Genomic DNA, 14091 nt, shown 5'->3' on the forward strand with positions numbered 1-14091 from the left:
CATGCACAACCATTGATAAATTGAATAGATGAGTTTTCAGCAGAATAAACAATGCAGCAGTGTTGTTATCTGGTTTCAATATCATGCTTGGGAATAATCGTGTTCTTTGAAACTTGAGGTATTTTCTAATTTAAAAATCGCATATTCTATTCTTTGCTAAACATTAATAGTTAAAACAGTACGCTCAACTCTGAAAAAGTTCAGAATGTACTGAACAAGACCTTGAAATGTCCATTTACTGGTGCTTCGAAGGAGAAAAAATATCATATATAACATATCATCTGAAGCTTAGTGCTGACCCTAAGGTGCAGAACAATCTGTTATTGCGGATTGATAAATTTGTGATCCTAAGGAAATTCATATTACAAAACCTTCACAATAATTGACAGCACGTACACTGTATATAGTAATAGGTATAAAACAAAACATTACAAATCTTAACATAAACGTAAGAGCATTGGTTATATAACTGGTATTGTTTATATATTTTTTGTTAACTTAAGACAAGGTGACAAAGGAAAGGAATACAGCAGTTTGAATATTACATGTCTTCAGCTTCAGAAACATTATTTTTCATGGATTCATGGGGGGGGGGGGGGGAAGCCAAAAATAGATATATTTCAATTAGAGGCAGGTACAGCATGTACTAAATGTTTTGCAATGTTAAATCAGTACAATGGAAAAATAATACAATAAATAGGAATACAATGTGAAAATATGAAAAGCAAGCCTCTGAATATCACTGAAATTGCCAATTTCTTAAACATTTCTTTCAAAGGCTTAAGCCTCTAATTGCTGTGTACTACACAGGACGTACATCTGTATATAATCAAAATCCTAACATTTGGGGTAGGAGCAGAAAAAAAAAAAAAAAAAAAAAAAATGTCATTCAGGATGCATAGAAGGTTGGATGCTAATTAATGACGATTTTTTGTTGTTGGTCATAATCAGTATTTAATGACAAGCATAAATTCAATGCAAGTGCCATTTATTCTTGGTAAGAAAACAGTATAAAAATCTGTTGTCTATAAATAAAATTGCATAAGCTTTGATGTAGGAATTCCATGCCAAAATATATCGTAAATGTAAATGTTGCTAGTACTTAACAAGTTTGTTTTTGCTTTTTTACAATGCATATGCCTACACTAAACTGTTATTTATAAATGAAAGGAAATGCATGCAATTCTTACCCTTTTCAATGAAATACCATAACCAATTTAAAGGTGCACATTTCAAGAAGAAAAACTCGATTGGGTTAATACTCAGAAAACAATCACCAGTTGTACAGTTTGTGTAATACAATACATGAATACAAGCATACCTAGGAACACTATAACAATTCCTATATAGAGTACTTTAATAAAACATCTTTAGGTGATATTCTTTGGAATCAGTAATTGTAGTAGTCTAATAGAATTTGATATAACTTTTTGTTAATCTTTATCTCACATACATGTAATGATGATTACTTCGTACATTGCACAGACGTTTTGGTATAGAAGGTTTTTTTTTACCGTGATTCACTAGATAAATTCCACTTATGTCTATTTCTACTAAACATTCTTCTGAATAGATTCAATACAAATATTCATACGTATTCAACAAATACCACAACTTTACATCCATGCATATCATATAATATCAACAAAGCTAAAAGATCTGGGGGAATATACAGAAATTTGGAAAGAATAATACATTGAAAGAAGAAAACTTTTGAAAGATGACAAACTCCAAATGAAGAAGGTGAAGATATAAGCCCTTTATGAGTTTCTTCTTTCATCCTGGGGAGGGGTATAGATAAGGGGCATCGATTGTGGGAGAATGTGCACCATCTTTATTCCTCCTTTCCTTCTAGGATGGCATCAAACGTGAACGGCAAGAACGGATGGCCCTCTCCTTTATAGAACTTGCTCTGAAATTCAATCCTTAAGAAAAAGAGATGGAAAGAAGATTGTTCACCAGTTAAAGTGTGATCTATATTGTCACCTTTTAAAATGAGTCATAACAATAATGGGTTTAAAACCCTGTACAGTATGCACATTTTCAATATTCATCACTACCATTATAGATGCATTTCAAATTAAAACGAATGGTCATTCATAAATTCGGAAGAATGATCATTGCCAAATATCATGTGACAGTACATTGAAATTCTTAGCCAATCATCTTAATAATATCTTTGTCATTTTGTATAATATATTTTTCTTTTACTGATTTGTGGTTTACTTAATTAATAATAATAATAATAATAATAATAATAATAGCCTAAAAGTCCACTCCAAATTTTATTAAACCGAAACGGAAATTCTTTTTTGCCCAATTGATCGTGAGCCCGGCAGCCACTAAGCAGCGCCAGATCGACGTTGCTCTATCCCTTATTGTTGAACGCCAAACAAGGTAGCAACAACTCCCATCTTTTAACGTCTTTTGGTATGACGCGACCGGGGTTCGAACCCACGACCTCCCGGTTGTGAGGCGGAGGCTCTACTGACTGAGCCAACACTCCGGCAAGCAAGCCATATAGGGAGAGGAACCCTAAACCTAACCCTAAACCCTAACCCTACACTCCAACACTAAACTCCAACCCTAAACCTAACTCTAAACCCCACCTCCAACCCTAACTCTAACTCTAAACTCCAACCCTACACCTAACTCTATACTTGTGATGAAACAAAGCCCAAAGTAAATGTCACAGGAGAAAACATCCAATGATAACAAAACTGCAGTCAAACTTGTCTATTGAGGCCACCCAAGGACAACAGAGAAAATGGTCACTGAAGACAGGTGGCCTTTCTAGGCAAGTTCAACAACACACATTTCTCTCAAGAGGGATGCAAAATACACGACTTCAATAGACAGGTGGTCTTTATAGAAAGGTGGCCACTAAAACAGGTTTGACTGTATAGGGAAGTTAGAGGAATTGGGTAACTTTGTCTCAGATTCTGAAACCAAATCCTGGATTTAGCTCATGCTGCAATGATAATTATAAACCTTTAGGTCAGGTCCCATGAATTTTACAAGCCGATCGCCTGTCTGATTATCAAGATATTTATGATTGAAAATCGTAATTTACAAATTTGTTTTCCTAACGGTTTTCATTACAATACAGTCTATTGGGGAAAATGAGTATGGTAAAACCGGTCACTCAAAGATTTGTTCTTTTTTGAGGCACTTCATGATCATTTTGAAGCGCAAATTTTTTAGGGCTTCAATAATACACCATATCACAGACACTGATAACACGTAGGGCCATGCATCTCAGATTTAACATTGTTAAACGATGCCTTTAATGATGAAAAGACTTACCAGTGGAGACGCAGGGTGTGAAGGAAAGCAGATAGACCCTCCATGAAGAGCAGGATACCCACGGTGAGGATAGCCCAAGCTCCAAAGCATCCAAACGTCGCTATGGACCCTACAAAACCATTCATCCTCAGCCCAATGGCCAGCAGCATGTTCCACAAGACTTCTGACAGCTCTGGATGAGAGAAAAGACAGAGGATGCACAAAAATTGCAAGAGTTAAAGAGAAGGTTGAGTTCTGGGAAGAGGTGAAAAATTATTTGTGAGCGTTATCATTGTATTATGCAAGTGTGCAATAACATCAGATAAAAAATGTTCCCTGAAAAGCATGGCTCATCAAATTCCTTAATATTCTAAATATGGCATGTAACATCATAAAAAATCAGGATGGATTCTTACGCCACATGTTCGTGTAGTCCCATATACATCTTTCTGTGTACAGTGCTTATCACTTTACCAAGACTGGGCCAAATTTCTTATCATTTTGATGATTCCAGAACCTTGTAGTACACTCCCAATACTTATATACTAGATGATCAACCTTTTCCGATCGATTTCACACCATTTCTTTCACATGCATAACCAGAACTCAACTTTATCTTTCGAACAGGACTCAGGGAAATAATTACATGTTTCACTCCCACCAAATTCTTTTTAAGATTGCAAAAACACCGAATTTGAACAAGAACTGAAAGGCTTCATTATTTTGGGCAAAAAACAAGAATTTTCAATGGATACTGTTTTCATATTCTGCACCAACCAGTGTGATCCAAGCTTGTAGGCAAAATGATCAAGGTAAATATAAAGACGAGATGAATACGACATCATCCCCAATATGCCTCTGCATACATGTATGTTCAGTGATAAAAGATCCTCCATGCGTAAAGATGAAGTTGAGTTCTGGTCATGCGATTGCATTGTGAAAGAAACGGTGTGGAATCGACCAGAAAAGGTTGATCATCTAGCATATAAGAATTTGTGTGTATTGCAAGGTTCTGGAATCATCAGAATGATAAGAAATTGGCCAAGTCTTGGTAAAGTTACAAACACTGTACACAGAAAGATGTATATGGGACTACACGAACACGTGGCGTAAAAAACCTACCCCGAGTTTTACGATGTACATGACATATTTAGAATATGAAGGGATTTGAAGAGCCATGCTTTTCAGGGAACATGTCTTATCTGATGTTCTTCCACACTTGCATAATAACAATGATAACGCTCACAAATTGTTTTTCACCTCTTCCCAGAACTCAACCTTCTCTTTAAACATCTGGGCCCCGTCTTACAAAGAGATGATATCAATCGCAACTATGTACAGAGATAGGAGACTGCAAACTTGTGATTGATTGGAGGACTTGCGTTTGATTTGGATCAATCGCAACTCTTTGTAAGACAAAGCCCAGGAGGACAAACCCAAACTATTCCTTTTTAATCTTTTCATGCACATATATACCTGAGCCCACTTTGGTTGAAATTGTTATTTGTGCTATGAACTACCATCACCCTCTTCTTAAAGCCTATCTGTACTTGTTTACAGGAGGAATTAGACCACCCTGCAAGGTCATCAACAGGTGGTTATCTCATCAAATCAGCTCTCACTTAACAAAAGAAAAAGAGGATCATGGGGGACTGATGGTCACCAATTAGGCATTGTTTGCTATATAGAGGGCGCAAGTAGCTATAGGTAGTGCAGTGGGGCTTTAATCAATTCAACACTGCGTGGACTTACCAGAATGGGCCAAGCTGAGAGCCCAGAGTCGAAGGTAAGACGCTGTGTGTGAGATACAGCCGAGACAGTACTCGATCGTATGGATAGCTTGGTAGATAAAGGTCTCCCCAAAATCGAACTAGGAGAGAATTAAACAATAACAACAACAATAATTAATAATAACAACAACAGCAACAAATAATCAATAATAATAATAACTGTTTCTTATAAAGCGCTTTACCAGTTACAAGTGACCAAAGCGCTGACGGAATTATTATTACCCAGGTCATTAGATTGAAATAAAAGTGGACACTCTCCACTCCCTGGGGAGCATTCCAGCTAGCTGCCTATATAGGAGGACGTACATGCCAATCTAATCAAAATGACCTCAGCATCCTACCAGGTACCCATTTAGCACCTGGGTGGAGAGGAGCAATGTAGATCAAATGCCTTGCTCAAGGACATAAGTAGAGTGCCGGGGCTCGAACCCACAACCAATGCATTCTCAACCGAGTCATTAAACCACTCAACCTCTATGAATCAAAAAGAATTAATCAATAAACATTAATAAAGCGATTGTGCCTTTAAAAAGACAGCCCCCGGATTACTTGTAAGTTTCTACTGACAGATATTTACATAAAGTCAATCACTTGTTTCACACCGACATACATGCATAGGCTAAAACAATGGAGAAACGCCAATTCGTGAAACCATCAACTAATTTTTTCAGGTGGTACACATGTTATCATGAACAAAAGTATATCTAATTTATAGTAGATAGAAGGATGTCAGACAAGAAATTTAGTACAGAAATTGGCATATTTTGTTTCAGTTTGTGTTCCAGTAAGCAAAAAAAAAAGGGGGCCTTCTGAATTTCGAGCATTTCAGCTGATGAAGATAGCATATTGCTTTTTTCTAATGCTGTCATTTGGCGCACAATTTTTTTTTTTAAAGAATCAGATTTATGTAAGTGGACTAAATAGAGCTCTGCTTCTTCACAAAACGGAAGCAAGACAAGACCCTCAATGAAACATAGAGTTTGTGCAGATTAAACTAAACTGCCATGTGGGCATATGGAAACAAGAGAGTTGAGCCTTCCTTACCTCTTTAGGAACCAGTGACGCTGGTTGCTCCAGGTGATTACTGGTCTCAGGGTCTTCTGCATCACTATTATTGATAGCTAGCTCATCTTGGTTGATGACTGCCTGGGTGTCCGAGGACAGTAGTCCGCTTGCATCGGCTGTTCCTCGATTGGGCCAGGTTAGATAGGTCTGTCCATAGAATTAAAGAGCAACAAATATAATGGCGGCGGTGGTGGTTATTTTACCTGACTGCTAAGAAAGCATAAATGCTTGTAAGTAAGCAACCAGACGGCCAACTGCTTTAGGTCCTCTCTGAGGGACCTGGTAATGAGGATTAATGCCTTACCAAAGGGCATTAGCGCATCGCCTTGGTTTCGAACCTGGGTCACCGGATAACGAGACCCCTGCTCTACTGACTGAGCTATCGCGCCTTAAATGAGATTAATGAGATATACAAATACTCAATTTGAGGTGTTTTAAAGCAAATGGCATTATAGTGTTGATTATTTATCCCTAGTGTCAAAGATTTCTCCAGGATCCTAAATTTTATTAAGGTATCGTTGTTACCGTTTGCAGAATTTCTACATATCAATGAACAAATATGACGGAGCAAGAGATGAAATTTTCTTCAATACTGCAGATCAATCTTGAAAATGTGTGAATGTCTCATCCATATTTCAGAATACCATAATATTTCAATTGCACAAGCAACTTTCCAATTAGTGTAAAAGCGTGTAAAACCAGAAATATTCAAAGATTGTTAATAAAAACAATAATGCAAATTGCACAAATGTCATAAAATATGGACCAAACCCACAAAATGTGCATAGTTTATGGTTTTACAGTACTGCCTAGTGACAAAGCCCACAAGTGAGCAGTAAATCCACAAGTAACATGTGCATTTAAACAGGGTAAGGAGAAGACCATGGCAGTATCAGGGATGAGACAGAGAAATTCCCCGAAAGGAGGAAGATTGATTGGGGATCTGACGGCAACGCCACTGGCAGGGGTAAAGGGGGAAGCGCCCGCTTACAGGGTTAGGGTAAGGGTTAGAAGAAGAATTTTTTTTTTTTTTTTTACTTCTCGAAATCCATCGATCGGCGGAGGAATCTTATCCCTGCAGTATTAAAATTGTAGGAAGGATACTCACGCTTAGAGGTCTGTTCTGATGCCGCAGATAAAGTACGACCGGTTTGACGAAGAGCATCCATGGTATACAAGACACGGCTAACAGAACCAGAAAGATTTGCAGCGATGGCTGTATGTGGGTTTGAAAAAGTAGAAGATGAGCAGAGGGCCACATTTAGATTAGCGGCTATCTCCGATAGTAAATTATGTTGAACATTTAAAACTAGTAGGGCATATATCTGCATGAAAAGTGTTTCCTGTTCCTTCTATCACCAATAAGTTGAACATTTACACGGGTTATTTAGACTAGGCTATTTACAAAGGTAATCAAGTAGTCCTATCTCCCTTGCCTGAGCATCAATAATAATAATAATAATAATAATAATAATAATAACAACATTTATAATGCGCACTTATCCACTCCAAGGGATGCTTAAGGCGCCTTAACAAATTTGAAAATTATTACCCTGGCTTTAGCTGTGCAGCCATTACGGCGCTCTAGCATTTCTAGGAATTCATTCCTGCCAGGTAACCGTTGCCTCAAACTCTCAAAGAAGTATTCAAATTGGCTCTTTTTTCTTTGTTTTTTAACCCGAAGGGCAGTGGTACAGGCAATAAACAAAACCCTTCCAAGCTCTAAACAAAACAACAAAAAAACAAATATTGTCTAATATCATATTCATTCATATTACAAGAATTATGGTTGACTTTGTTTCCATGATAAGAATAAGGTCAATAGAGGCGTTCACACCTACAGCAAAAAGTGATATTTATAAAAATGGATTTTTGCATTGCGATCCAAAAATCTTTTTTTTTGCGTGGGTGAACAGAATAATTTCAGTAATCTTCACGATTCGCAGTTAGTCTTACGATTTTTCAGAATAATCACGATAGTTTGCCGCACACTCTGTGTGTGAATGGTATTGAATAAAAAATAGATTTATTTAATCCCAGGATTCCAAGCGTGCATACATCGTTGGGATTCATGCCAGGGCAGTTCGGACGTTCTTGCCGTCAAGCGAGAATTCTCCATGTGTGAATGGTCGCCAAGAAAAATCAATCTCTGCATCGCAATCCAAATCGCACTAAATGTTATGTGTGAACGGGCCTATTGTCACATAAATATCATATTTGTCACTCTTACTTGTCCTGGGAACATAGGAGGGTCTGGTGGGGTGAGGAGACCCATATTGATGAGGGTCAGGATGAGGCTGGGGGCAGAGTTCTCATTCCACACGTCGTAGATCAGCCACTTGACGAAGATGAGGACGACCAGGTAGCCAAAGATGGAGATCATGAAGATGAGCTGTGGGACGAATTCACCCCAGATGTTCAGGGACCTCTTGAAGTATCTGGGGGGAGAGAGACACAGACACGGAAGGGGGAAAGAAAGAGAAAGAGAGAGAGGGGGGTAGAGAGAGGGGGAAAAGAGAGAGAGAGAGAGAGAGAGAGAGAGAGAGAGAAAGAGAGAGATTATTATGGGCAGGCTAGTATAATCAATTTGCATATATCAATATGACTATGAAAATGAGCTCTAGGACAAACTTCAGGAGTTTCTTTAAGTCTTTAGGGAATCAGCTGTGAGAGAAAAAGAGAGATATGCTTAATTAGATAGGGGCATTATTAGGATTTACATAAGTCATCATAAAGATGAAGAGAAATGTGCGTGAAGTCAAATATTGATGAAAGATTACAAAATTTAGGCTTTCTGCGAACAACAGACTACCCAATTTAAAAAAATATATATTTGTCTTCAAACCTATTTTTTTTTTTGGGGGGGGGATCTTTGCAGAAGTGTGTCTCAAATGACATCCTCTTTCAAATTATGATACAATTTAAGTGAAACTTGCCATCAAACTTTTGGTGAAATTTGGGGCTTTAGAGGGGCTTTAGAGGGGCTTTAACTACATCTCTGATCTCTATGTAACACCGATCCTATGAAATGTGAAATCACAGATAGACTGAAAAATAAAATTAATTTGATACCTGTGATTGCAGAAGCTGAGGAACACACCAAACGTCATCTGGCTGACTCCAAGGATTACGGACAGTTTCATCTTGTATGAGTTGAGAAAGTTTATACTGTTGGTAGATAGCTGCCACATCTACCAACCAAAGGGAATAATAAACAAACATTGGTTTATTGAAATTCATTTCAAGTTATTTCAATTACTTTTGATCTGTTCCAATCTCATGCTTTTGAACAAAAGAGGAATGTATGGTTTAATCCAAAATATTGCTTTTATCAGTATCTGTGATATGGTGTAGCATTGAAGCCCTAAAAAAATTGTGCTTTAAAATGATCATGAAGTGAGTGACTGGTTTTACCATACTCATTTTCCCCAATAGACTGTAGTGTAATAAAAACCGTCAGGAAAACAAAAAATGAAATTTTGATTTCCAATCATAACTATCTTGATAAGCAGACAGGCGATCGGCTTGAAAAGTCATGGGATTCCTGACTGACCTAAAGGTTTATGATTAGGATTGCAGCATGAGCTAAATTCAGGATTTTGTTTCAGAATCTGAGGCAATGTTACTGAGTCACTGTAAGTCACTGAGTCACTTTAAGGTTATCAAATGGCATTGCATAATGTCCAACTGACTTTAATATGTATCTTTATCAAGCTTTGTAAAATTACAAAGAACTTGGGCAAATTTCACAAAAACCATGAGTTCTAGGGCATCCAAAAGAAACATGCATTAAAGAATGAACATGTGTTTCAATGGGATGTCTATGCATTTATACTTGTGACTATTTTGTGAAACTTGCCCCTGGTGCCGCCACTGAAGGGGACAATGTACATACTTACAGGATCAATACCAATGGGATAGACTGCTCCTGTAGCAGAGTACTTTGGATCCAGACCTAAAGAGATGTCTTGACTCAGTAACTCATCACTGTGGAAGAGAGAGGGAGAGAGAGAGAGAGAGAGATGGGGAGGGGGGAGGGAGAGGGAAAGAGATGGGGAGGGAGAGGCAGAGATATAAGAGATAGAGGGAGCGAGAAATGGGAGGGATGGGAAAGAGGGAGGGGAGGGATAAAAATGGAGAGGAGAGGGAGAGGAGAGGGAGAGAGATGGGGGGAGAAGCAGAGAGAAAGGGGAGAGATGGGAAAGAGGGAGGGGAGGGAGGGGAGGTAGATAAAGAGAGAGGTTGAGAGCAAGAGCAAGAGTGAGAGAGAGAAAGAGACAGGAGGTAATGAGAACCAAAATGTAAACAACATGATGAAGTTGACAAATAAAAACAAATAGTCATTTTCTAGAGTAACTTCTTTTCAGATCAATCTGACTCTAGACATTACTAAAGGTAATGATGAGAAACCATTTTTTTTTAATGGTGTGGTCATCAAAATGCATCAGAACATTATTACAAACTTTTCTAATACTGCTGCCACTAGATTCCATTTCTGCTTCTATTATTCCTATCAATGCTTTCGATGATAATAATTATATGAATGGCCCTGGTATCTGCCAGGCTATGACACTCATGGCGCTTTACACATATTACCCTGGTCATAGCCGAGCTGCCAAAGAAACCAGCGCTCAAACATATCAGGTACCCACTGACAACTGGTTGGAGAGTGGCAAATGTAGATTAACATCTTGCCAAAGGACATTAGTGCCGTGATCTGCAGTCGCGTGACTTATCCACTAGACCCAGACCTCTACACATATCAATTCCAAGTTGGACTAGACTAGGGCTTACGTATAATTCATGTTAGTAGCATTCCAAGTTGAGCCGAATATATTGACCGAATTGGAGAGGCAGTCATTGTAGAGGAAGCCAGAGTAGACGGAGAAGAGACCCATCAGCATGATGACATAGCGACCGCCGTACAACATCCCAAACATCTAGAAGAGGATGAAACAGATATTAATAATAATCATGAGAATAAGTATGATCATACTATTTCTTTGATGTATATTACTTAATGATATGACATCCTTATGCAATACTGGACACTCATAGCCTAGCTTTAGCTCCAGCAGCTGGTGTCCTATGACCCTAATCTCTTCTTCTTCTTCTTCAGGATAATCTGCCTCCTTCAATACTGAAGATTCTTGCAGATGCCGTATATACTCGGCCTGATTGGGGTGTGCAGGTGGAACATTACACCGGGGTTTCCCCCTACTCTTATCGGATAGTGTAATGGGTTCTTATTACGTGCAAAGGTGGTGACTCTCCTCTACACGGGGCCTCCATTTAACGTCCTATCCGAGGAACAGAGTGTTTTCTACTTAACATAGCCTGCGTCTATGAAACAAGGGGAGGGGCAAATCAACACACACAACGCAGGCTTTACAGAATCTTTATAGGACAAGAGGGACAATGCTAAAGTGGCACCGCTCCAAAGGTCACATTTAGGACTCCTAAAGTAGAAAACTGAAAAATCCTGTTGGTCCGATGGAGATCCTTAATTTAATATCACATATGAGACATTGGACAAATGACTTGTAGACAGCATCCCACACGTAGATGTATGACTAATGAAAATGAACCCCCCCCCCCCTCAATGTCGGATCGGTCTGATCAAGACCCTGGTCCTAATAGGACATAGGGCAAATGGGACAAAGGACTTGAAGACATCACCCAAAAGGTCACCTGTAGGAGTATTGAAAATGGAAACCTACATGTAATAAGGACCAATTGGTCTCATTGACCTTCATCCTAATAGCCACGAGGTCAAAAGGACTTGAAGACATCACCCCGAAGGCCACACTTACCTCATGATTGGCTAGGGAGGCGTGCAGTTGTTTCTCCCTCACCACCAGCCACAGTCCAAAGAGGAACATGATCAAGCCGTGACCCATATCACCGTACATCACAGAGAAGAGGAATGGATAAGTGATGATAGTGAAAGGAGCTGTGGGTTTAAAGAGATAAATAGAGACCACCATTAAAGACAATTTGCTCCTTCTACAAAATATTCATAACAGTGTATAATTGAAGAGTGAACTTAAATTGATTGACACTTAAGGGTTTACTGTGCCTGATATTTTGGTAGACCCATGCTCTGGTAATATGTTCAACTTGATAGAATTGTCAAACAAACCAAAGTCATAGTATGGGGAAAATACTTTGAAATTATATTTATATCTCACACTGTACTCATGTAACCTTTATGCACAAATTTCCATCCATTATCTGGTTTGTATCATTGCTGGATTCAGTTGTGCAAAAGTGAACAATGAGGTCCAAATCGACTAGATTTATTGGCAAAGGGGAAGTATTCTGCAATGACCAGCTTACTAAGATATTAAAGCCCCACTGTACTACTTATAGCTATTTGTGCTCTCTATACAGCCAACAATGCCTAAGCGGTACCTGTTGATCCCCCATAATGCCCTTTTTCTTATGTTATTTGAGAGCTGATTTGATGAGATGACCACCTGCTAGTGACCTTGCAGGGAGGTCTAATCCCTCCATGCCAAACTAGTGTAGAGGTGCTTTAAAGCTCTTGCATTTCAAATAAAAATGTGAGCAGCTACATATCGATGTAAGCAAAGCCCATCTCCTTATCGAATGCACTTGGACAAACGAATGAACGACTGAAGCGTAATCAGCAGTTTAGTCAATACCTGGATTGACTTCTCTGTAGTTGGCTACACCGTAGGAGTCCACAAGACTCTGGTAAACCTTGGTAAATTTGTTGGTCTTGTTATAGGTGGGTGGCTCCTCGTCGGTTGTGATGCGATTCAAGATGGATGGTACGGATGACCCGCTTACTTCCTGCAAACGAAAGAAATGTTGTCTTTCTTATTTTTCTTAATCCATCAAAGATAAGTCTCCTTTTAACGATACAGAATTATTAAAAACCTCCTGATCATGCTATGAAATACTCAAAGCACACAAGTTAAAAGAGCAATAACATTCCCGACAAAATCCATTGAATCCATTAACGGATTCCATACATCATGTAGTTCATGAATAAGAAGGATTAAAAGGAAAGTAATGATTACAAAAATGTTGAATTGGCAATGCAAGGTAGAACGCAAAAGGACTTTTTTCACATTATATTATTTTACAAATTGGCAATGTTTCTCTTGCATGACGAAGCTGTTAAAAATTATTAAGAAGAATTAACCTATTGTCTACTGTATCTGTCAATCCTACAGACTTCATACAGCGTTCACCCACTTCCTGCATGCAGTGTGGTTAAGAGAAACAAGATGATACATGTATCATGAATAGGTTAAAGACGGTGTAGCATGATGAGCCTTTGGGTCTTTCCCAGGGCCTGACTCGGGGCCAATTGGGTATAATACGTCTACTGACGATGCGACCGCAGTAGTCCTACGTATTCACGTGTGTGCAACATACGTGAAACAGATCCGTGATGAGAACTTCGGTCCGTTTCGGGAACGCTAGCGCGCTGATCAATAACCAGTATTTGCCATGCTACAACCCCTTTAAGTTATTTAACAACGACTTACCGTTCCTCTGCGCAGAGCCAGGTTGATCTGATCCAGATCAGACACAGGGCACCAGCATTCCGCAATGAGACACTTCTGGGTGACGTCCAGGTTGAAGAGATTGAGGGTGTGGTAGATGGCCTTGAGCTTGCGTACCTTGATGAACCACACCCGCAGACTCTTGGACGCCAGGGAGAGGAGGCGCTGGCGATGCTCCTCAGTCTGGCTCAGAACCTGAGTGGAAGAGACATAAGAAATAGATAAGAATTAATATATTAGGTTCAGGTGACTTTAGCTCCACAATAAATTTTCCTACACTATCCAAAGTCTTATCTTCAACCCTAGAGCAAATGCTGTATGTAACCATGACCTTGACACTAAACCTAACCCCAAACCCCGTTGCAACACTTACCCTAACCACTACTATCTATATCCCATGAGGGCTATTG

The 14091-nt window shown here is 39.0% G+C and overlaps 1 protein-coding gene across 1 annotated transcript in view; it reads right to left on the reverse strand.

Moving 5' to 3' along the window:
• Nucleotides 1-605: 605 nt before the first annotated feature.
• The window catches only part of LOC578518 (V-type proton ATPase 116 kDa subunit a), a 30793-nt gene continuing 17307 nt past the window's right edge, over nucleotides 606-14091 (reverse strand). The window contains exons 10-21 of the mRNA XM_030998210.1: nucleotides 13664-13876; nucleotides 12809-12959; nucleotides 11954-12093; nucleotides 10935-11080; nucleotides 10040-10127; nucleotides 9213-9331; nucleotides 8371-8578; nucleotides 7249-7356; nucleotides 6120-6287; nucleotides 5038-5155; nucleotides 3307-3478; nucleotides 606-1925 (exon numbers count right to left, since the gene is read on the reverse strand). Of these exons, the coding sequence (XP_030854070.1) occupies nucleotides 1835-1925; nucleotides 3307-3478; nucleotides 5038-5155; nucleotides 6120-6287; nucleotides 7249-7356; nucleotides 8371-8578; nucleotides 9213-9331; nucleotides 10040-10127; nucleotides 10935-11080; nucleotides 11954-12093; nucleotides 12809-12959; nucleotides 13664-13876 (1722 nt within the window). The 3' untranslated portion in view covers nucleotides 606-1834. The remainder of the gene's footprint in view (nucleotides 1926-3306; nucleotides 3479-5037; nucleotides 5156-6119; nucleotides 6288-7248; nucleotides 7357-8370; nucleotides 8579-9212; nucleotides 9332-10039; nucleotides 10128-10934; nucleotides 11081-11953; nucleotides 12094-12808; nucleotides 12960-13663; nucleotides 13877-14091) is intronic.

This window comes from Strongylocentrotus purpuratus, unplaced genomic scaffold, assembly GCF_000002235.5.
Source record: "Strongylocentrotus purpuratus isolate Spur 01 unplaced genomic scaffold, Spur_5.0 spur5_scaffold_4, whole genome shotgun sequence".
NCBI classification, from domain to species: domain Eukaryota; kingdom Metazoa; phylum Echinodermata; class Echinoidea; order Camarodonta; family Strongylocentrotidae; genus Strongylocentrotus; species Strongylocentrotus purpuratus.